General features: G+C 47.3%; 1 protein-coding gene across 2 annotated transcripts in view; it reads left to right on the forward strand.

The window, feature by feature from the left end:
• The window catches only part of MICU1 (mitochondrial calcium uptake 1), an 84,704-nt gene extending 61,261 nt beyond the window's left edge, over positions 1-23,443 (forward strand). For both annotated transcript variants that reach the window (XM_017736559.1, XM_017736558.1), the window contains 4 exons: positions 11,564-11,701; positions 15,716-15,824; positions 21,194-21,283; positions 22,659-23,443. In XM_017736559.1, coding sequence (XP_017592048.1) covers positions 11,564-11,701; positions 15,716-15,824; positions 21,194-21,283; positions 22,659-22,822 — 501 coding nt within the window. In that variant the 3' untranslated portion in view covers positions 22,823-23,443. The remainder of the gene's footprint in view (positions 1-11,563; positions 11,702-15,715; positions 15,825-21,193; positions 21,284-22,658) is intronic.
• The last annotated feature ends 1,076 nt before the right edge of the window (positions 23,444-24,519 follow it).

Genomic DNA, 24,519 nt, shown 5'->3' on the forward strand with positions numbered 1-24,519 from the left:
TGCCAAACTTAACTTTTCCCTGAGTTCATGGTCCTAAAGCCCTGATTTTCGTGTTCGTAGCTCTCATTGATTTAGGCAAAACAGGCCTATTTCTGTCCTCAGCGTTGGCTTCTCTCCTCTTCAGCTTTTGTCTCTTTTGACATGATCTCCCACCTTTTCTCCCTGCTTCACATTTGATGTGTTTGTTCACAGTTAAGGAGCTTTTTGTAGGAGTGTCTGGTGGGTTTGTGTTGTTCCTTTCCCATGGAGTGCCCTAATGAACTCAGCTGCTTAAAAAATGTGCTAATTGGTGAGGAGATGTCTCTTGAGAAGAGAAGGTTTACCCTGACCCATGTGAATCAGGAAGACGTGAGAAGTGGTGCTCAGCTGAAACCTTGTTCCCTCATCTACTCGTCCTTTGCTGGCTCAGTAAAACTGGAGCATGGTCTGAAGCTGGGATGTTGATTTGAAAACCCAGTTTTTGTTCATGTTCAGAGCTCCAGGGAAGTCCTTGGGGAAATGAAAATCTCCTGGGGCAGCTGCAGCCCCTGAGTGACCCAGAGCCTCTGTTCTCAAACTGGGATGCTGGCTTTGTCTCTTCCAAAAGAAATCTACTTTAAGAAAAACCTTTTTTAAAAGCTGTTTTCCTTTCAGCCCAGGATCCAGGCATTTCTGCAGTTCATACACTTGAGAGCTGTTTTCTGCTGACTGAAGGGGGAACAATAGTTTCTGACTATCTGAACCCACTTTATCTTTCCTCTTACTGATTTTGGTTCTTTTTTTTTTTTTTGGTCAAAATATCCATGCATATTTCTTGCTAAGATTCAGCAGAAACTCTCACAGAGGAATTAAATCAGGCAAAGCCCTGAGCATTTCAAGATTCCTAATGGCTGAAGTGCTGACAGCAGGTTTAAGTAACCATGGCCTGGTGTTTTCTTCTCTTCTGCTTGTTTTCTTTTTTGATGCAAGTATATTTTCAGTCATTTTATGGAGACTCAGCAGTCAACTCAGTTGCAGGAAGGAAAGGATGAGGAAAGTAACCACAACCAGAGGTAGAGGAGAAGCTTTTAATGCCTTAAGGCAACTCTTTGGGGTTTGGCTACTTGGAGGAAGCTGTGGTCAGTTTTTTGGGTTATGGGGCGGCCCTGCTTAGCTAAGGCTGAGCCCCAGGAACCAGCCCAGCAAAAGGTCCTCACCTTTTCCTTGCTGCATTCCCACTGCCTTGCCTTCATGCCTACAGCCAGAGTGGCTTATCTTGACAAACAGTGACAAGTTTGTCTGGCCAGGCTCTGCAGCTGTGTCCCCTTGGGACAGGTGGTGTCGGGCTCTTTTTTTGGTTTGGAGAGGAAGATCTCTGTGAGTCTGGAAGATGAATAGGACTTGACATCATCGTTTATGCAATTTCTGCTTGTTAGTGCCTGTCCCAGATATTCCTGTGTCCTTGGTGGACCAAAAGAGTCCCAGCCAGCCTGTGGGGCTCTTCCAGCGTAAATATTTTAGGATTCTGGAAGTGCCTTTAGAAGAGATGTGTGAGCCCTTTTGTTCTCCATGCCTTTGTCACCCCTGCAAGGCAACCCACAACCTGCTGATAGCACTGATTTAATCTCCATATTTTGTCATCTTACCCAAGGATTAAGGGTGCCCCAATGTCCCTCCCAAGAAAAATGTCTTCCAGGCAAAGTAAAATGGGATTCTGTAAGAATATGGCAAAGGTACATCATTGCTGTCATACGGAAAATTCCTTATTTTCTGTGTCTGTTCTGAGATGTGGGAGTAACTTCTTTATCCTGGAAGTTCCTGTTTTCATGGTCAATGCCAATACAGTTGCTGCCTGGTTTGGTTTTTATGAAGAAGGGATGATGGATGCTCTTCCACCTGTACACACTTGATTAGGAAGTCCTGGATCCTTTGGGATCTCAGGCCTGTCTTAACAAATACTCTGCTTTCAGAAGGCATTTCTGATGCTGCTCAGTTGGGTTCTAGGGTAATCACTTGAGTCTGCAATTGCCATTCTCTTCTGAGTCCCGTTGTTGGGGTAGTTGGTATCTGAGTAATCCTGTACCAGGTGTTAAAAATTGCTCTGTTGTTACCAGCTTACTCAAGATTTTTTGGGATTCTGCCTTGTTTTTATATGGGCTGGCAGAGCAATACAGGTTTTCAGTGATTTGTTAACATAGGCAACAAAGTTTGCAGTAATGAGTCACATTTCTTTGTTTCTGCTGCAGTCATTTAGGGGAAAAATGAGTAACTTAAATAAATTGTTTTGAGTAGCCTGAAAAATGAGGTCTGACAGTGTCAGATTAGCTGAGCTTTGTAAGGAAGGACCCAAAACGCTGACTTTTTAGAGGTCAATTTGCTATTGAACTTATACAAGACATTTTTATTTTTATTTTAAGTCACCTTTATGACAGTCTCTGTCATGATTAGCTGTGTTGTCTCTCAAAGTTGTCCTTTACCTGCTGATCCTCTCACTTCAGCCTCACCACTGACCTGGCCCCTGTGGGAACAATGATGGGGAATGTAACATTTTCTCTTCTTCCTTACAAATTCTGCCTTTTCAGCAGTCCTGTAATGGATTTTGTATACTTACATAGCTTTGTCAGTTCTACACCTAGTTCTGTACCTCCTGCTTTAGTCCCAGACTTGCTTTCTCTTCCTTCACATGATCCTTACATCTGAAAAGCCAAACCAGCACTGGTGGAATTGCCTCTTCAGTGGGGCAGTTAATGACAGACAGAAAAGTTGTTTGGGTTCTTTGTTAGTGATTTCCTGACCTGGCTGCAGGGGAAGGAGAGGAGGATGGGCCGATGGCTAAATACAGAAAGCCTGAAGCGTGCCCATGAGTCCTCTGTTTATCCCAGAGGATGAGTGATGTGTCTGTGTCACTGTTGTCATGCCCTGACTAGATAAAACGTATGTTGATAACCAATAACCTTTAAACAGCTCTGGAGGAAAAGAGGATCTGGATATGGAGGATTTTGCCCTCCAGAAGTACTTGCTGAAGTCAGAGATGGACAAAGCCACAATGCATTTGGTGCCAAGGAGAGGGGAGTTACCAGGAGACCCCACAGACCTGCATATTCCTTCTTCTGCATTTCATGTGTTAGAAGTTTAGGGAACAGAAATGAGGCTGATGTCCCTGCCTTTGGTGGATAGCCATAGAAGTGTGGTGGGTGACAGAATTTTCTGGCATCTCCAGTTAAAAGTGGGATCATTCAACTGCTGTGAATAGTTTCATATCAGGGAACTCTGTAGCTAGTTAAGGAGGCACAGTCCAGCATATACATATGTAATCTGGGAATTTCTAGGCAGGCAGTGGAAGTGATCTGGACAGCTCATCCTGGTTTTGATGGCATTCAGAGCTGGCAGCCTGCTTTTGTCTTGGCATGTGAGTGGAGAGGGTCACGTGAAGCTTTCAGGTTGACTGCACTATCTCAGGTTTGGGGAAAAGCTGGCATTCAGTTCTTGTCCAGTGTCAGCCAAAGACTTGGGAAGAATTCAGAGTGGAACATTATTACGGAAAAAAAAATCTGAGAATAGGGATAAGTTATGAGGCCATGGCGTGTGCAGCTTAAAGGAAAGACAGAAGGGAGATGTAACTGTCTGAGTAAACACGAGGAGTCACCATAAAGGAGTCTGAGACAAGTTATTTTCATCAATCAGGAACAGCAGAGCAGGTAATGAAATGCCTAAGTGTGCACCAGGGAAAGTTTAGCTGAAATCCAAGGCAGGTTGAATTCCAGTCCCTTCTTCCATTAAGCAGGGGGAGTGCTGGTGGGTGGGGGTTCGCTGTCACGGGTGAGTTACCGAAGGCTGGGCTTCTGGCCTCAGTCAGAAGATGCCACAAATGCTGTTCCTAAGTGATTCCTCCCTAATCCAAGGGAGGAAATTTGCACCAGAGAAATCAAACCTTCCCAGTGCCTCACTCTGAAAGGCAGAGGAAGAGTCTTTGGGGTGGTTTGGGGGGCCCCAGGATTATAAGAGCATATCAAGCATCTGCATGTCAGCTGTGAAATCACAGTTGGAAGAGTTGGAACCCGAGTTGGAAGAGACCCACAAGGATCATGGAGTCCAACTCCTGGCCCTGCACAGACACCCCAACAATCCCACCCTGTGCCTGAGAGCGCTGTCCAAACGCTCCTGGAGCTCTGGTGGCCTTGGGGCCGTGCCCATTCCCTGAAGAGCCTGTTCAGTGCCTGACCACCCTCTGGGGGAAGAACCTTTTCCCAATATCCAGCCTAAACTTCTCCTGACACAACTTCAGGCTATTCCCTTGGGTCCTGTCACTGGTCACCAAAATATCCAGTGGTCCAAGAGTGTGCCAGTGAGGCTGGCATGGTGTGGCAGGACATGTGCTGCAGCTGCTTGTGAGCATGGCTGGGATAGGCTGGAACATAGAGGAGCAGCTGTGCCATCCTCTTGTTTGGGATGGAGGCTTCATGGGGCAACCACCTGGTGAGAAAACACCCGCTGCTGCCTTGCTTGTATTTGAACCGGGTGACTTCAGTGTGGTTGATGCAGTGGTTCTGCAGGGGAAGCCGTGGAGGATTTTATTGGAAATTCTATTTATTGGCTCATTAGCAGCAGTGGAAGGCTTTGCTCTGTACCAACAGGCTCCTTTGGTTTATGAAGGGTGTGTAAATCCGCTGCCGAGCTCGGCAGTGCAGCAGAGCCTTGTGCGGGACCCCTGCAAATAAAGCCCCAGGAGTGCTAGTTGGATTCATTACCTTGCCACAGGAGTGTGTGAAGGTTTGTGTCAGAGTCCATGAATTAGAAGATGTAAGATGTTTAGCACAGATGCTGCTCTATTCATGTGTGCACAACCAAGTTAACCGACAGCCAGGGAGTGTGGAAAGTTGGTGGGCAGGAGGTTGGGGATGTCTGTGTGAACGTGTTCTTGTAGCAGGTACCTGACTTCTGCCTCCTCCTTCTTCTGGATGAACAGACACCTCAGTCTTCTTGCTCTTTCTCCCCTTTGAGGTTCTGAATTCAGAGCTGTTCTGCACCTCCACACATGGCTGGCTGTGCTTTGGCCCTGGCTTTGCTTCTGCTGATGCAGGAAGGACTTGGGAGCAGGACCCTTTTCCCTGCTAGGCTGAATTAAACTCCTGCAAACTTACTCTTCTTGGGAAATCGAGCACCAAGGTCAAGCAGAACAGCAGAAACTCTTAACAGGCAGTGAGGGAGTTGTATTTCTTAATAAAACTGTGTACAGCAGTTCCATGGAGACTTGAATATTGGTATTTTTCAGAGTAATGGCTTCACTCGGGTAATTGCAGCTCCACTGTCCTGTGTGTTTTCCTGCAGGAGGGCTGGGAGTTTGTTCTGCTTCTGAACTTTCCTCTTTATTCAGGGAGCATGTGGGATGGAAGAACTGCTCTGTTCCTTGGTACCAGGAGCATTGTCAAGGGCAGGAATGGCAGTAACAGAGCCAGCTCTGGAGAGCAGACATGAGAGGAGGCTGCTCAACTCTTCCCCCTCTCTGTCCCTTCAATTTATCAGACACGTCCTTTTTCCTTAGCATTACTGATTCCTTTTCTTTAGGTTTCCTTCCTGTCGTTCCCTCACTGCTCAGAATTTCAAAACACAGATCTCTTCAGAGCCTGCAGGAAGATATTTTCATTCATGGGGCTGAAGTTCAAGTGCAGCCATCTTTACATAACCTTTCTTTAATTGCTCGTTAAAGCGGAACGAGTGGCTGGTGATGGGAATGAGTTTTTTCCCCCTTGCAGGCAGCAGTGGCTTGCCAAGGTCAATGAAATCTCCAAAGCTTCTCTCCAACATCAGGTCTGCTGGGATTGCACTGCTGCTGACAGATGGACGTTTTTAACCTGGCTGCTACATATTCACTTAGGCAGAGGGGGGAAAGTGCCAACAGGGAAAGCGTTTGGAAGATTGGATTTTCCCCGTGTGAAAATAGCTCCCATTTCTTTGATTTCTTTATTATTTTTTAAGATAAAGAGAAGCGATGGTCCAGGCTGGGTTTGGCATTTCCTCCTTCCCATTTTCATTCCCCCTGCTGTTGGCAGCTCTGATCATCTTTAGAGCTGTGTCTTTGAGGGGGTTTTATCAAATAATGCAGTAATTACACCCGGGGGCTCTTTGTAGGCTGTGTCCAGAGCAGGCTGAGCTTCATCTTGCAAAACCCAGTGCTTCAGATCCATGTCCACAGAAGAAACCTTTCAGCATAAATATCCCCCCCCAAAAAATCAGTGTTTTAAATCTTCAATCTTCCCAGACAAAAACCCTTTAGAAACTTCTGCCTTTCTTTTTTTTTGGCAGTAATTTGGTGCCTGTGCAAACACTTCAGCTTACTCACAAATACATTAAATTTTTTTGGACAGACGAGGTTGCTGAGATTTAGGGAAATATATAGTGTTTTCCCCTTTCTTTTTCTTCCTGTCATAGTTGTATATGCAACTTGACAAGAGATCCTGGCAGCCTCCTTCTCCAGAACAGTAAACAGAGCCAGTGCTGCAGTAGTTTGCAGATAAATAATGTATTACAGCCTGTCAAATAAAGCTTTGAGCAAATACCACTTTAAAGGGTCATCATTACCCTACAAATCATTATTTCCCAGACCCTTTTGATTCCTTATTATGCACAGAGCAGCTCTGGGAACAGGTCACCTTTTTCAACTACCCCTAAACCCGACAGAATTAGTATTAGCAATATTTCTCCTATGGATGTTTTTTTTAACCAGCAGAAAGAAGCTCATAAATCATCCCTCAACACTTCTCTCTCCATCCAAAAGTCCTTGAAGATGTACTTCTCTTCGCTGTCTCAATTAGGAACGTGGCACACATACATTTATTTATTTAAGATCCCTGCTTTGAGATTGTAGGGAATATATCAACTGTTTGATTGGTTTTTAGGGGAAACCTTCCTAAAAATTTAAGAGCCTGCTAAAATACAGCTGGATATTTAGCTAATATGAGTGTTTGAAGAGGATAGGAAGTATATCCTTTTGGCATTGCTTTAGGAAAAGTCTGAGCTGTGTTTTCAGTGTGCTGGGTCGTGTTACAACTGGGTGTTTCTTGCACCGATGGGATTTGGTGGATCCTAAATGCTGTTTGTGCATGTGCCAAGTGGAAGGGCCTGCAGGTTATTTTAGCCATCTTCTTCTCCAGCAAACAAAGCAAGAGACACAAGCCCCAGTGTGTGTCTGGCCCAAAAATGCCAGGTTGGGAAGGAGGGGCACAATCTATCCCGCTTTTCCATGGGAGGTTTTTACATCCACTCGTGGTTGTCTGGTGATGCTGAGCCCTCTCTGAGGGCTTTGGTGTCCCCTCCCCAGTTGCAGAGCAGGGGTTGCTCTCTTGGGCCCAGTTCGGTCTGGTGGCAGCAATCACAAAACGCTGCTCCCCCTTTTTTGAGCAGCTTTTTAAACTCCCATTCTCCCCTTGGAGAGGATTTCAGGATTGGAGTTCTTGGTAGAGTTTTCCCCTGTTAATACTATTGGTTATGACAAATTTATTGAGGAGGAAGGAGAGTCAGCTGGGAAGAGAAACCTTCCCCTGAGATGTGTGTGGTACCCAAACTTGGCCTTTTCCTGAGGCCGTCGGAGCTGCTTCATTACCCACCAGTGAGCCTTGCTGGCAGAAGGAGAGGTGAGAGGAAACCAGTGTCTGCATTTAGGAAACTCCAGCAGGTTCTTTTTTTTCCCACCAGGATGTTTCTCGTGGTGGTGTCTCTGAATTGGTTTGGGCTGGATGCTCCTCAGAGCCTGGGATTTGATTTCCTGCAGGGCAAGGCGGATTGAGTTAGTGGAGGAAAACAACAGTGAAGCAAGGAAGAAAAGATATTATGGGTCTATTGTTTTATGATGGATCCTTGTATTGCCTTTCCATAAAGTTGTGCAATTAAGGAGATGTGGAAGCAGGGGAAATTGCTTATTTGTCCTCTGCTCTCCTCATATGAGGAAGCTTTTCTCTCAGAAGGACGGAGAGTGGGGTTATTTGAACAAAACTGGGCATTTCATCTTATAGAGGAGCAGGAATATGCTCATCCTGTCAGGTTTGGGGGGAGTTTGGGACTATTTAACACGTGTTTAAGGTTATGGGTAATCTTTTAAATAGCAAAGAATCAGGGAGTACCCTGCTGTGTATCTGGACTGGCTGCTGGGACTGGGCTAGCAAAGCTGGTGAAGTGAAGGGCTGCGCCCCATTTCTCCTGCCTTCTTCCCTTTCTGTAGGATTCCAGAATGGCCTGGGTTGGAAGGGATCTTAAAGCTCATCTCATTCCACCCCTGCCACGGGCAGGGACACCTCCCACTGTCCCAGGCTGCTCCAAGCCCCAATGTCCAGCCTGGCCTTGGGCACTGCCAGGGATCCAGGGGCAGCCCCAGCTGCTCTGGGCACCCTGTGCCAGGGCCTGCCCACCCTCCCAGGGAACAATTCCTTCCCAATATCCCGTCTAAACCTCCCTTCTTTCAGTTTGAAGCCATTCCCCCTGTCCTGTCACTACAGTTCCCGGTGAACTGTTCCATAAACGCCTTGGATGTCCTTTCACGTCACGTTGGCTTTGAATGAATTTCAAAACACGGCCTTTTATATTTCAAGCGAATTTCTTCGGCACCTCGGGTGTCCTGGCCGGCAGGAGAGCGCTGGCCAGCGCTACGTCCCATTCCGCTTGCCTTGTGCGGATGCGGGATCCTGCTGGCACCCAGCGGCTGCCAGTGGAAGCGGCTCCGGCGGTGCTGGCCGCGCTGTCCGACTGCGTGGGCAGATTTTGGAGCTGCAGTTTGGGACGGGCCAGCACCCCCGTCCTCTCTGTTTGTCCTGGTGGGATGCTGGGAGCAGGAGCTGCTCCGTCCCTCTCTGGGCGGTCGCAGCGATGCCGGGTCAGGGAGTGCTTTGGGCCTGCTTTTCCTTCTCTAGGATCCATGAAAGGGAAAGGCTGTCAGAGGACTCGTTTGCCTCTAATGAGTCCGTGTGCTGTGCCCTGCGTCCCCTCCTTGTAGGGTTTGGGGTTGTTTTCCCCCCCGAGTGACCAGAAAAACAACCTGTACAGTGTCATCCTGTGCACGGAGGCAAATAATCGTGATTACCTGGCAATGGCACTATTTCCCCTGCCTTTTCCCAGAGGATTTTAACACTTAACACTGTTTGTAGGCTGTGTATTGAGTACTGAAAGAAAAATTCCTGTAGGCTTTGCACCCTCCTTCATTTCCAAGTGGTGAGTTGTGTTTGGCTAGAAGACATTCCAGAGGGTAGAGGAGCATGGATGTATCTCTGCTCCCAACAGGGAGGAGGGAAAGGGGGGTGTCAGGGGTAGCTGGGGGTTTTCTTTCATCAGAAATCAATGGGTTTCCACTCACAAATCCTTGGAAGCCGAGTTTCTTCATGGATAAGCACAATCTCTGACATACCAGAAAAAAAAAAAGTAGAATTCCCTCCCTGAAATTTGTCTACATCATCTTTGAATGACATGCCCTGCTTATCCCTTCTGTAATTAATTGAAATGCATCTGACAGTAGCTAGGAGGCAAGATTTGAACTTTCTTGATCCCTCACCGTGATGTTGTTGCTTCTTCTCAGTTCAGTGGTACTTATATTGGAATTTGGGAACTGGATGCGGACCAGCTCTCACTTCCCAGCCCCCTTCTGGGCTGACCTTTGCAATGAGCACCACTGTATGTGACAGTGGGCATCTGACTGTTCTGATTTAATGTTAGAGATGTTAATTTTAAAGGGAGATAAATAATAAGCAGCACAAATTCCATCATTTCCAGGCTTTTGTTTTGTTTTGTTTCTTGCACGTAGTTGTGTGGTGTATCAGTAGAAAAATGAAGATGAAAAGCTTTTTAATTTTTCCTTTCTGGTCTTTTTTGCATCTGGTAGCGCAAAACTGGCCACAATCTGAAGGTTTAGTTCCAAAAGTACTGCAAGGAGTTGGTTCTTTATTTCCCCATCTGCAGGGAGCTGTGCTTGCTTGTGTTACCCTGTGGAGCTGCCCAGTGCCTGATCCTTAATGCAGGGCAGGGGGAGAGGGGGTTGATGGGCCTTTAGACACCAACTTGAGATTTTCTGAGCATAGTCACCACTTAGGAGGTTGATTTGAAATATTTGGACCTGTTTCCTAGCCTTTAATTAAAGATGCTACCTAAAGCTCTGCTAAAACTGGAGGTATTTTAAGGCTGTTGGTAAAAAACTGCTGGTTTGTGTCTTTGGGGATGAAATTAGAAATATTACAGCAGAAGAAAGCATCAGTGCTGCTTTTGAAGCAGCACCAATGGCAAATTTTTGTGTCCCAGGGGCATTGTAAAACTTCTTTGCATTCTTCAGGCGTGGCAGAAACTACTACTTTTGCTTTTTAATGAAGAACATTTCCTCCAAATGAGTTTTCCCTCTCCTTTCCCCAGCACAGGAGGATGGGAGAGGCCCACATTTTGCATCATGAGTGATCCCCAAAGCCTGTATCAGATGACAGTAGAAACCACCATCTTTTCCCCAAAACTCTGGGAACCACTCCGGTGAAAGCACAAGGGGGCTGAGGAGCAGAATTTCTCCATTTGGGATCTCCCTCCTGCCAGAGTTGCCCATACAAATCCCTCCAGCCTTGGTGCTTCACTTATCAGGATTTCCTTGGTGTCCCACTGGGAAAAGCAGCCAAAATCTGGTTGATATGCTAATAATTAAAAATTCATTAGCACTGAAGAGCGGCTGAGGCAGGAATGGCAAACTCAGCAGGCAGCAGAATGTCAATCACTGGTACCAAGTGTTTCCCATGAGTATAAAAATTAATTTTGTTGTTCAATGTCATCGTCTGGCTTGTGATCAGCTGGAGTGTTGGTCTTGTGTTTCCTGGTAAGTGTGAAGGGATATAATCTATCCCAACTAAGGGATCCCAAGTGCTGAGATCTGTGAAACTGAGTGAAGTCTAATGTTGATGTTTGTAGATTCACAGAGGTGGGGAAAAAGGAAAGGATGTAATCCCCATTATTCAATGGGCAGAGACCTGGTGCTCCAACCCAGCACCTTCCCAAGCTGGGGAATAGCTCTTCCCTCCTCCCCTGCAGTGAAAGTCAGGAGATAAACTACTGCAGGAGAGATGCTTTAGTGGAGAAAACCTTTCTCTGCCCAAGGGCTTTTTGGAAGCTCTGCAGGGGCCTCACAGCAGCTTTTGTAAGAGTCAGGAACTGGAAGGGTCTGAGGATGAGGAGAACTTGGGGAGGGTGAAGTCTGGAGGCATCCATGAACCTTCCCTTGCTGGGACACTGGTACTTGGTCTTGGAGCAGAGAAGAGTAAAATTAGAAGACTTTTACAGGACTTCTCCTTGGTTTATTAACCACTGTCCCTGTTTAGAGCAACCATGGAACCCCTCATTAGCTCAGTCCTGTGGGATGAAACTGAGAGGACAAGATACAAAGGCTTCTCCCAAGAGCTGTCCAAGGAATTGCACGTAGGGACAACGTTGAGAGACAATCCTGGGGAAAGCAGATATTGGAGCACATCAGGATTTCTCCTTCACCAGTGTTTCCTGCAGTGTCAATTTTTTATGGTGCCTTTTTTATGCTTCATGCCTTGGCTGGAGCTTTCTGCTGCTCCTTGTTTTCATCTCCCTGTTTTCCTTTCCCTTCTAGTTCGAGCGGCACGACCCGGTGGAGGGGCGGATCACGGAGCGGCAGTTCGGGAGCATGCTGCTGGCATACAGCGGGGTGCAGTCCAAGAAGCTCACTGTCATGTTGAAACAGCTCAAGAAGCACTTCCAGGATGGAGAGGTCAGTGGCGTTCATGGAAAATTTGGGGAAATTTCTCAGCCAGCCCAGGCTGGGCTGAGAAATGAGTTAATTCCTGTCTTCTTCGGAAAAGTATCCGCTGCATGTTAAGCCCTGGTGGAGAGAGGGAAGAGCTGGGAATGCAGTGGTCAGTGGCCAGTTCAGGCTGTAGGTTTGTTCCTTATGAAAATAGATGCTGTAATTTTAAAAATTCAATTTGCTGAATAGCACCCTGGGTCTGGAGCCAGAACAAACACTGAAGCCGTGCTCCCAGTTCCTGGCTCGACCTTGGATTCATTAGCTGCAGACCAGGCAGTTTATTATTTAGTTATTAACTTCTGGGAAAAATTACTCACCATTTAGGAGTAAGTTTGCACACCCTGCACTCATTAATTCAGTGAGAGACTTTGGAATAAGATATCCATAACACAAGATGTGCTTTATCAGGTAAGGTAAGTATGGGCTGAGACATTATTGAGCATTAGAATTTTACATCTGCTCCTATAATGGATGTTCTTTTATTAAGCTGGAATGTGCTTTTATTAACTAGGATATAAACAAGCAATTCATCAAAGTGAGAATGGATGGAAAGTCTTTGGCTGGCTGTTTTAGAGCCGCTTTCTTCTGACATCAGAACTGGAGTTTATTTCTTAACTGGTTTAGATGCCAAGTGTGTTATAAAACAAAAGTTTTTACCAGAGTCTGCTCCTTTTTTTGTTCCTAATGGGATTCCTACATTAACAGGAATAATTTGATTTCTCCAGGAAAAAGTGCTTAAATGAAATGTGTGTCTAATAGAAAATATCAGCTCTGTTGTTAAAGCTTGCAAATTGTTGATTCTTTTCCTGTGATTTTTGGGGTGTATATATATATGTATGTATGTGTGTATAGATACTACTGAACAGTAGCTGGATATATGAGAAAAGAGGCAGAGGGATTTATTTTGGAAGGTTTCCTACAGCAGATGTTTTCTTCCTTTCATGTGTAAGCCAAGACCCTGACATCTGTGCCAGAGGAAGAACTTCTTGTTCTTACCTTATTCCTCATCCCCAAATCAGCCAGACTGTCTTTCTATTTACAGCCAGCCAGAATCAGAGCAAGTCTTTATCTTCCTTTATTCCAAGGCCTTTCAAGGAGAGAAAATGGGCAATAGGACAAAAAAAATGATATTTGCAAGGAACAGAATTGGTGGAAAATTCATGATTCCTTACACTGCTGAGGATGAAATGCCCAGAAACTGTCTCGAACTTACCCAGTAAGGCTTTCCCTTGGAAGTGCAGTTCCCTTGTGAGAGCTTTCTTATGGAATGTGCCAAACCTTGTCTTCCTTGTCTGATGCAATTACCTTGGCTGCACAAGGCAACCCTGTCCGCCTCCAAAACGATAAAACTCTGGGTTTAATCTAATCTTTAGCTGTTTTCCTCGTATTAATTGCTAATCTGCTTTCATTATTTTTATTTTTCTTGAGGAAAAATCCCATCCTCCCCTGGGTAGGTGAACTTAGCCTATTCAGCAGAGCTGCCACACTCTGCTTTGTTTAACGTTGCTTATGATTGTCCTCTTCAAGTTGTACTTACACAGCTGCTTTTCTCCTAGTAAAAAGGACCCGAGTCATCAGTAATATTCACAAGCAAGGTATCACTTGGTTTATGCCCCCCTAACTGCTAGGAAAGCCAAGCTGTCTCTTCAGAAACTCGTGGTTCATGTAATCTCTACACATGCTTTGGGGGCTGGCTGGGATATTTTTCTGCGGAGATGGCAGGGGGTGGCAGTGAGGTGAAACACCTGGCTTCCCAGGTGAAAAGCCCTAATTTTTGCAGGAGGTGTTTGAGCTGTTGTGTTACAAACAGGTTAAGTGCTTCTGGAGTCTCCCTGCTTATGTTTTGTGAGGATTACTTGGGTGATGAAGGGATTCAGGCTTATGAATCAACAGATGGAGCTACAAATGCCTTGAAGGACGTGATCATTCATCTGTTGACTTGTCTGAGGCTGTCCCAGTCTCTGATTTTTATTTTATTTTTATTTTATTCCGTGGAATAGAGTTAATGCTGATGCCAGCCTCACCTATAGGATTCCTCAAAAAAATACTAAATTTCATAATACTGATGGTATTCTTGCTACAGACATTCAGTGGTTTTGTTCACATGAAAGCCAGGATTTGTAGGATACACGTGTGTCACTGGTTTTGCTTTTCCAGCTGATGAAAGGACCACAAAGGCCAGGTTGGACGGGGCTTGGAGCACCCTGGGATAGTGGAAGGTGTCCCTGCCCATGGCAGGGGGTGGAATGAGATGGGCTTTGAGGTCCCTTCCCACCCAAACCATGCCAGGATTCCAAACAAGGATCCATTTTGCACAGACAGCAGTGCTGCTTCCCTTGGCGTCTGCCATTTTGTGAATTCCAGGAAAATACGAGGCTTATGGCTCTTTGTTCAGAACACTACAAACCTCAGATGTCCCAAACAGAGCAGGCAGATCACAGCACAGTGTCTTCTGCTGGCCTGGAAGTGGCCACACACCTCATGGTTCCTCCCGACTTTCTGCACTTTCAGTGCCCTGCTCCCAGGCAGGGAGGCATCGTGATAATTGCAAAGATATTTTCTCTGGTAGAACCATTGTACAAAACAGAGGGATCTTTGCAGTGCTTCCTGCAGAAGTACCTGATTTAGTGGATTATTTTTTTCCTAGGACAGTATTTAATTTAATTGTCCTGCGCATCCTAGCGTTCCTCTCGGGAAGAGGAGCAGGCAAACATCTGAGGAAAGCTCCCTGCAGAGACACCAGGGATTTCTCTCTTCAGGCAGCTCTGTTGTCCACATGTGCTCTCCCATTTTGCCATCTCATCCCTTTTGGCCCAGATCCACGAATCCAGGGCTGGCAAAGCTGCTGTTGCATGTGTTGGTGCACACGTAGATCATCAGTGCAGTGCCACATACTCACTCACAGCAAAGATAGGAACAAGCTGCAAATGTCTGTGTGGAAAGGCCTTAAAAATGTTCTTTATCTTTCAAAAGATTGGTGGCTTCTTCCCTGATTAGAGGTTGTTCAAGCAGAGTTACAGCAGATTGTGTAAATTTATATTTGACAGTACCAGCTGAACACATCCAGATCGTGGAACTGTGCCATGTTCTGCAGTTAGGAATTTTAGTATCTTGCTCTATCAATCTGTTGTGCCAGGCAGGATAGAAGGAGCCTGAACCTGAACTGCTCTTGACAAGCTGATTTCTCCCTCCCAGAGAGGGAGTCTGAGTGGTTATTACTGTGGTGATGATTCACCTCCTCCCTTGGCTCCATGCCGTGGCTGTGCTGGAGGAGCTGGAGGCTCCAGCTCTTGTCCCAGCACTGCTGTGGTTGTGCTGGAGCTGAACAGGTTGATAAGATCAGGTGTAGTGTATCCAGGTGGGGTTCCCAGAGCTGTGCTCATCGGCACTTCCTCTCCTGGGGATCTCAGGATGTTTTCCATGACTATCCCAGAGCGTGGCTGTCGGCACTCACCGAGTACACGCTCACCTGGCCCAGGTAAGTGGAGCAGACAGGGATCCTGCCTCCAGCAGCAAAGCAAACTGGGACACCTCTGTGCTTTGCAGTGTCACCTTCTGGGTAAGAAGACATGGATGCCCCCAGGGATCCCTGAGCCTCTTGGGAGAGACCTTGCAGTGCACAGACTGTTTCATATTGTCATTGCAAGTGTGCAGGCTTCAAAAAACATTATAAATTCACCTGTTTGCAGTGGTCTCCTGCACCCCAACTACAGGCTGGTGGTGTCCCCCCTCACCTGGGAAATGGTTTTCAGTCCCCTCCCATTGCAGGACTGGTGGGGGCCAGGAGTGTGAAGCAGGAGGGGAACAAAAGTACAGGTCACAACTCACATCCTCAAGTGCCAAGGCTGAGTTTTTGGAGTGTGCAGATGAATTCCCTTCTGGCTACAACTTTGGGCCAATGAGTCACTTTGTCATTTCCAGGCACTGTCCCTGATCTCCGTTTCCCATCACCACATGAGTGTCTTTTCTCTGTCCTAGGGGCTCACATTTGAGGAAGTGGAGAACTTCTTCACTTTTCTGAAGAACATAAATGATGTGGACACGGCTTTGAGCTTCTACCACATGGCTGGAGCTTCTCTCGATAAAGGTATTAAAACCTGTGGGATGTTCAGGTGCTGAAAACCTGAGGGAGCACAACTCATGCCGTGTCTTTGGAGTTGGGAAGATGTCAAACAAGCCCAGGCTGATAGGTTAAAAGTGTACCCAAACTGCAATTCCTTCCTGTAATGAGGTGCTTAGCTCGGTACATCCACGCATAAAGAGGGATTTCAGGTTTTCTACTTCCACAGTTTGAGATACAGGCAGAAAAAAGGCTGAATGTAGCCTGAATGGATGAGGAAGCAGTGATTGCATAGTGGTACCTTCAGCAGGCCCATTCTGCTGTGTGCAGAGGCAAGGTGACCTGATAAGTGTGCCACATGCTCTGGCTCCAGCTCCCAGGGACACCAGTGTTTCTTCTTCATCCCCATCTTCTGAAGTGACCTTCTTTTCTCCTTGTATAAAAGACCTCCAAAATGAGCATAAAAAAGTTCTTGCAGACTTACCTTCTGTGAAGGTCTCTGGTCCATGTGGCAGAGGCACACCAGCAGTGGGGCTGGTGGTAGGAACTGCTCAACCCTTGTTTTGTTTCAGCTTTGCTCAAAAATCAGAGACTTTGCCTAGAAATAAGGGCTGGATGCTGCATTTCTGATTGGAAGTCCAAGCAGGGGCAAACATCTTTGGAGCTCCTGGGAGTGCTGGTGGGGGGGAAGAGGGGGAGCACTGGAACACCACTGAGATCCCAGACTGAGCATTAAAGTCTGTCCGGAGACTCTATTTCAGATAACCCACAGTCCAGAGGAGTGGGCTGAATAAACCTCAGAGCTGGTGTTTCCTGGGGACCTTGGTAATAATGTGGTTTATTGATCCCACCAATCCATACTCTCCTCCTCCTCATCATGTTTCCTTCTCTGAGCTGGTCTGTCTCAGGTATGTTCTTAGATCTGACATGCTGTTGTAAAAGAAAAAAAGGGCAAAAAAACCCCCAAACATATTTCAAACCAAAGTCCTGCTCTGCTGCCAGGATCCATCACAAGTGTGTGCTTTGCTCTTCTAGATTTTTTTAAGAGAGATTTTTTTTTTTTTAACAGACTGAGAATATTAAAAAAAGATGGCAAACTCATTAAAAGATTTTTAGGCTTAGTGGAAATTCTTGTCTACTACAAAGTTAAAGCTGATTTATTTAGGCAGCTGCAGAATTAAACATTGTGGAAATCAGCTATTCCAGCTGCTGCTGTTGTGGGAATATTAAGGCATAGGTTTTGGGGCAGTGGAATTGCAGAGGGAAACAAACGTGTCACATCTCTTCTTGTGTGTGTCAGCAGCCCTTCTCATCTTAAATTTTTTTTGGGGTAAATCATCTGTACTCTCTGGTTTAGATAATCACTACCATAAGACTTAAAAGAACCTGATAGGATTTTCTTTCATTTAAAAGTAAAATACCAAGTCTGGGTGTGCTGCTGCTGCTCTGAGCAGCATCCCAGAGGAGATAATAGCCCAGCAAATCCAATTTACTCAGTGCCTACAGGAAATTAGCATTGTCCTGTCATGGAATATGCATTTTTGCAGAATTTAGGTCTGTATGCAGTTGGTAAATCAGTGTGATTGCTGTTTAATTAAGTGCCATTAATGAGCTCGTGCAGACACTGAACTGGAAGTGTTTGGCTGGGGTAAGGGAACCTTTCTTGGGCAGGAACCAGATTTAAATCAAATAAACCATAAATGGGGTGTGCCCTCCCAAAAGTCAAGCTTTCACAAGGTTGCTTGTTACGAACTAACAAATGTAAAAATTACTCCTGGGATGGGGACTAGGAAGAGGTTAGTTTGTGTAATAATTTGCTGCTAACAATGCAGCAAACATTATTATGATTTTAGAAGGGCTGTTTAAAATTTCAGAGGGGAAAAAATGGCTGCTACCAAACAGCCAGAGCTTGACAGCCTGTTTTCTGTGCTGAGCTAAAGTCGGTTCTTCTTCTAAAAAGGATCATAAACCTGTATTTTAATGACCCATTTAAAAACACCCAGATTATTTGTTAGCCCATCTTTCATTTTCCCAGCAACATAATAGCTGTCATTCTCCTAAACCACAAGCATTCCTTAGAAGACTTCCCCAGCCTGGGCTCACAGCTGGAAGCAGGACAGGAACTGAATTTGGTGCTTATTCCCCTTTCAGGAGGGTGTGAATTGCACTTTTCCTGGCACTGTGGGCAGCCAGGCTTTCCAAGCAGCCCTTCTCCTGGCAAAGAGCCACAGGATAACTCCTCTGGGGCTCAGGGCAAGCCATGGATGGGCCAAAGCACGGGGAGACAGCTGAGCCTGCTGCTGATCCGTGCTTGGAGCAGGGCTGGAGCCCCGGAGAGGTTCAATAAATCATTTTGTTTGACTTATGCTGCTTGAAACGGCTGCAGAGTTGACAGGGAATCGGGAGGGAGGCAGAGGTGAGCTTGGAATGCAGTCAGGGAATTGCTGCTTGCTTTGCTCTGCCTTGGAGATGCACGGAAGAAGTCATTCCTCCTGGAAGCACAGCTGGGATTGCTCCTCTGGAATACTGGCAGTGCTGGTGGTTGGGAGGGGAAGACTTGTGAGGGGTCTCTGGAGACCCCCATATCCAACAGGATCCCCTACAGCCACTTGCCCTGGGCCACCTGCAGTCAGGTTTGGGATCTCTCCAAGGAATTTCCTTCCTTTACATATTTACGGCTGCGGATATTTGCACAAACACGGGGTTGGCTCTGCCTTTGGTCTGGGAGCTCTGCTTTTTTCTCCCTGATCTCCATGACTTTCTGTCATGTGCCCTTTGATGTCAAAACAGCTTCTGCTCAGCTGCAGCCTCACGGTTTGAGGAGACAAAGGAAAATGTGCTGTGCCCACAGGATTGCATAAGGCTTATCCATCTCTTTCCTGCATGGGTGTTCCAGCACGCATTCATGCAAATAATTTGTAAAAAGTTAAACAGATTTTGGTAGCTCTGCTGTCAGTGATAGCATCCAACATTTCACACTGGGAGCCTTGAAATGAAACCTGGGCATCAACGTGAGACTGATTTCTGGGAGCCCAAGACACATGTGTCCTGCCTTTCCATCCTGGAATGGCCCAGGGCAGGGAGCTCTGCTCCCATCACCCCGAGTGCCATTTGGAAAACAAAGGCAGCAGCCCAGCTGTCCATTGTTTTGGCCAAATGTGTGATTAATCTCAAACTGGAGGAAAAAGTGAAGTTTGCCATCTGGCGAGGCTCTGGCCTGGAGCGAAGCTCCGTTTGCAGGCACTCGGTGAGGCATTGCTCAGGGTGCAGGTCTGGGAATCAGAGTGGAAAAAAAGGATAACTGTGTCAGACACTAAACTTGCATAAAATAACTCAGATGGCTCATTAAAGGAACCAGTGGGAGATACCAATGCATGAAATTTTAGAAGCTTTTTAAGACAAATGTGGAACTCATTTTTGATGGTATGAAATCCAGGAAAATTTCTGTCCCAGAACCCCAAACCTGGACAGGCTTTGTTTGAAGAGATGTTCCCCAGACAGCACCTATTTCATTTTGTGAAATGGTAAAGAAATTACTCCAGCAGGTTTACTTCAATTTTATTTGATTCCCCGAGCTACCTTGTAGTCTGGAGTGTGTGCTTGGAAATGGAAAGTGGAGACGCTTTCCCCCTTGCCTATGATTCCTTAAAAACCAGCATAGCCCTAACAGAGCACAGCACAGTCATGCAGCCCCTGTGAAGTCACTTTGGCATCGAGAAAGAATGATGGGATGGAGCTGACACTTGTCCAGTTGGATTAATAGGAGAGGAAGCAGGAACTGGTGGCTGTGAGTACAAGTCCCAGCTGGGAAAACTGTGGCCGTGAAAAATAAATAGGAGAGGAGGGATCAGGAGAATCCCTGCAGAGATGGAAGGAGGGGGTGAAATCTCAGCACAAAACCATGACTTACAATTAAAGGGCTTAGGACGAGGAGCAGTGGTTTTAAACTGAAAGGGGAGATTTAGATTTGGTGTTAGGGAGGAATTGTTGGCTGTGAGGGTGGGCAGGCCCTGGCACAGGGTGCCCAGAGCAGCTGGGGCTGCCCCTGGATCCCTGGCAGTGCCCAAGGCCAGGCTGGACATTGGGGCTTGGAGCAGCCTGGGACAGTGGAAGGTGTCCCTGCCCTTGGCAGGGGTGGCACTGGATGGGCTTTGAGGTCCCTTCCAACCCAAACCAGACTGGGATTCTGTGATCTAGGAAATCATTCTAACTTTTTTTCTTTACATGGAAGGCTACAGCAATAGGGTACCTAGGGCACCAGGAGGGGAGGATGGCATGGAGGTGAGGCACCTTGAGAGAAGTTGTACATTTACAACAAATTAAATGCAATTTGGTGTTGCTGTCTGAGGAAATACAGAGTAATGACTGCTGACTGGAGCTACGTCACTCATGGAGGAAAGGAATTTCACTCAAGAAGAATAATTACGTGGGAAAAGCAGGGTCCTACTTGAGATTATATATGTTTCACATATAGATAATGTGTACTTTCAATTTTCTCCTGCATTATTTAGTAAAAGGAGTGGTTTTGTGGGGAAAATGACCTGATGGTGGCTGTGAATTCCTCTCAGAATACCCCAAATTTCACTCAGGGGAGCAGAAATGGGGTGGAAGGTACCAATAATGTAAACAATCATAAAAAAAAAAAATCCAATTAGAAATATTTTATGCAGTTTGTAATTAATCCAGTTACAGTCTATATTGGACGATTATTTTTTCCTTTCTGACACACTTAACTCTCCAAAATTCCTGAAGGACCGGGGGTGCAGAAACCCATAAGGATGCTGTGGAGGAAAGCAGAGGCTGTTTTTGGTCTCAGTCTGGTTTTGTGGTGCATCACTTCCCTCTTTTCCCTTACTCCACAGCTAAGCTTTGATCCCAGTTGCTGGGGATGGCATTTCCTTGGGTCAGGCTTTGTAGGGAAGCAATTTAAATACTCACACCAGCCTAGTGAGGGCTTTTTTTCTCCCATTTGTGCAGCAAAATCAACTGCCTAACCCTTCCAGATTGACAGCTCCTGGATTGCCCTTTTCGAAAGGTGGGAATAAAACTCCTGCTCACTTCTCTGCTGCCGGTGTGGGGAGAAAAGGGAAATACTCCTTACAACTCTTTATTTTATTGCAAGGTTAACCTGGTGTGCTCCCTGTGGGAGGGTGGGTTCATTCAGCAATTACTGGTTGCATCAGGAAAAGCAGTTTTTGTAATTCCCAGCCTCCTGGGATAGTGCTTGATAAAGTATCATCTTTGGAACTCTGTCAGAAGGAGCTGCCTCGTTGGTCGAGCTTATTCCAGGCCTCTCTGAAGACACAAAGGCCATTTTCCAGGGAGGAACAGGAGCCTCCCGCTGTGGCCAGCACATCCTGACCCCTCTGTGACCCTGTGCCCTCCCTCTGTTGCAGTGACCATGCAGCAGGTGGCCAGGACAGTGGCCAAGGTGGAGCTCTCGGACCACGTGTGTGACGTGGTGTTCGCGCTCTTCGACTGCGACGGTGAGTGAGCGCCGCAACCTCAGCTGGGCCGGGAGAGTCAGTCCAGGGGAAAAGTCCAGGGGAACAGGGCTCTTCGTTCACGGATCTGTGGTGATCCCCGCCCTTTTGGGAAGGGGATCCAATGTACCCACCTTGTGAGATGTGGATCCTGGAGCATGGATGGGAGGGTTTCGTGTGCATGCTTTGCTCCTTCCTTCCCCCCCAGAACTCCAGTTTGTTTAACAAAATGAGCTGTTGCGCTCCAGTGTTGGAAACAGCCGGAATGGGGCTTTCTCTCCAAAGTGTCCTAGACAAATGTCAGCTTAATTTTTAACTAATTAATGTCAGCTCTGTGCCCTGCTGGGAAGCTCGTGGCTCTGCAGAGGATGCGAGTGCTCCAGGGTAGTTGTTGCCACACGGAAGCACTCCTGGCTTGGTTTAATGGGAGTTACTGGAGTCTCTGCCAGATGGCAGCGATTCCAACTTGGAACTTCTGCATTTGCCCAAAACTGCCAAGCCAAAATCAGAGTCCTGGCTGGCACCCTGCTTCTCCAGCACAGTCACCAGCATCTGGCAGCTCTGAGTGGCAGCACTGGTGCATAAGTACGAACATTAAAAAATGCCTTTCATTATTTTATTTCTTGTTTTCCCTCTCGCTTTCAGCCCCACCTGCTCCTTTGCACCTTTCTAAGGTCTCCTGTTTTATTTTCCTCTGTGCTTCACTGCCACTGTTCTGATACAATCTTCAAGCCAGATGATCAGGCTGGAGATTAGAGCGTGCTGAAGTGTATCCAAATATTCCCTGTCTGCCTTCTCTCAGAGGAGAATCTCCTAAATATTTTGGTAGCAAATCTTTGGGGGGGAAAGACTCTGGTTGCCAGAGGAGTCCCCCAAGGAAGAAATCAAGTAGAAAAGTGGGCACAGACCTCTTGTTTTCATTATTATTTTGTTGTTTTCATTCCATCAGTGTTTACAGACATTAAAAACCTGCAGTACTGGAGGGAATTTTGCTCACCCCTTGATAGTTTGCTGGAATTTTGCTGCCCAGTGGCAGCATTCTCCATAACCTCATTCATCAGATCAACAAGCCTTTCCTTCTACTCCATTAAGAAAAATCTGTGCACCCATAATTTCCTAAATCACTTAAAGCAGTGTTTCCTGTGAGGACACGAACATTTGATTTGCATTTGCTTTTCTGCCTCCTGCAAGCATCCATAGGGTTGGGATTTAAACTCTGTGGCTCGGGAACCCTTGCTCAGCAGGGTATTTTGGGAGGTGAGAGCCAAATGTGGTCTTAGTCTCTGCAGGAAAGGACACTCGTGGCTGCTGCCCTTTAAAGTTATCATTTCAAGGAGGTTGCTGGTGGATCTCTGATTATTTTTCCTCCTTTTCACAGGGAACGGGGAGCTGAGCAACAAGGAGTTTGTTGCCATCATGAAGCAGCGGCTGATGAGGGGCTTGGAGAAGCCCAAGGACATGGGCTTCACCCGGCTCATGAGGGCCATGTGGAAGTGTGCCCAGGAGACAGCGTGGGACTTCACGGCTCCCAAGCAGCAGTAGGGGGGTCAGGAAGGAGCACCCCCATTCCCTGGAGCAGCCCTGACAGCCCGTGGGCACTGGGAGGTGGCACCAGGCTCGGGAGAGTCCAGGCTGTCTGGAACAGGAGGGTTTTGTAAATCCGAGTTAGAAATCCATGCCTGTTGTATTTGCTTGCTGCTGGCTCCTCAGTATTCCTCTCTCTCAGGAACAGGGAAAGGACTTTTACTGCCACCACCTCCGCGGCGTGGTGTGCCCTGCTCGAGAGCTGGGCCCAGAAGCAGCTCTCTTTAATGCTATGAAGAAAGGGCATGGGGGTTATTTTGATTCTCAGACTGCTCCTCAGAAAAGCCGTGCGATTCCTGGATTTCCTGGATCCCAGACCAGGATTTCAGCCAGCCAAAAGCTCCGTGCTGCACGGGGGCAGAGGTGCTGCCTCTGGGGAAGAGCAGCTAAAAGCAGTGGAGCAACTGGCTCTCCTGCCCTTCCTGCTGTGCACAAGCATCCTGCTGCAGGAGCTCCCTAATTAATTTCCTAAATGGAGAGCCCTCTCCGTGGGGACTTGTCCCGGGAAGGAGCTGGCAGGCGTTGGCTGCCGGGTGCTGTCCTCTGTAAAATACCATGTAAAGATGTTGCTCACAACAACCTGGCTCTGTCTCTGCATTGCTCCAGGTCTTCACCCAAGCCTGGGGCTGGGCCACTGAAGATGGGGAAAAATCCCCGTGACTTTCCAGAGCTGGAAAGACAAAGGGGATAAATCACTCCTGGAATACTTTCCTTCCCCAGCACAGGAAGGACCTGGAGCTGCTGGAGCAGGTCCGGAGAAGAGCACCAAGATGATCAGAGGGGTGGAGCAGCTCTGCTATGAGAAAAGGCTGGGAGAGGTGGGATTGTTCAGCCTGGAGAGAAACTTCAGGGTGACCTAATTGTGGTCTTCCAGTGCCTGAAGGAGGTGACAAGAAACACGGAATATTTACAAGGGCCTTGAGTGCCAGGACAAGGGGAGATGGCTTCCCACTGCCAGAGAGCGGGGATGGATGGGATACTGGGAAGGAATTGTTCCCTGGCAGGGTGGGCAGGCCCTGGCACAGGGTGCCCAGAGCAGCTGGGGCTGCCCCTGGATCCCTGGCAGTGCCCAAGGCCAGGCTGGACACTGGGGCTGGGAGCAGCCTGGGACAGTGGGAGGTGTCCCTGCCCATGGCAGGGGTGGCAGGGGGTGGGTTTAAGGTCCTTCCAACCCAAACCATTGTAGGATTCCATGGTTCATACGGGGATATTAATCCTGATCACTCCACCTAGAGTCATCTTCCTCCCCTCCCTCGTTTCCCAGCCAGAACCTGCTCCTCTGGGGTGGTTTGGGTCCCTGTGCTGTCACACCCCACAGACCACTGTGTGAGGGCAGGTTTGGCCCTTTCTGGCTGCAGCTCTTCTTCCGTGACTCCTGCCTGCTCCCCCCGGCAGGTTCCAGGGCTCTGTCACCTGTCTCTGAATTCTCCCGTTTGGAACGGAGGCTGTTCCTGCCCTCCCTCGTGCGGCTGAATGTGAAACGGCCCCGAGCAGCCTCAGCCCCTCCCGGGCACGGTCCCTGCAGCCAGGACCTGTTTCAAGGGCAGGAAGCTCGATAAGGAGGAGGACTCTAATCTGAGGGAATTCCTGAAGGGGTTAATCCTTCCCTTCTGAGCCCCCTCCCGCAGCAGAATGCTGGGGGCCCCTTTGGCGTC

This window comes from Corvus brachyrhynchos, unplaced genomic scaffold (genome assembly GCF_000691975.1).
Source record: "Corvus brachyrhynchos isolate BGI_N302 unplaced genomic scaffold, ASM69197v1 scaffold66, whole genome shotgun sequence".
NCBI lineage: Eukaryota > Metazoa > Chordata > Aves > Passeriformes > Corvidae > Corvus > Corvus brachyrhynchos.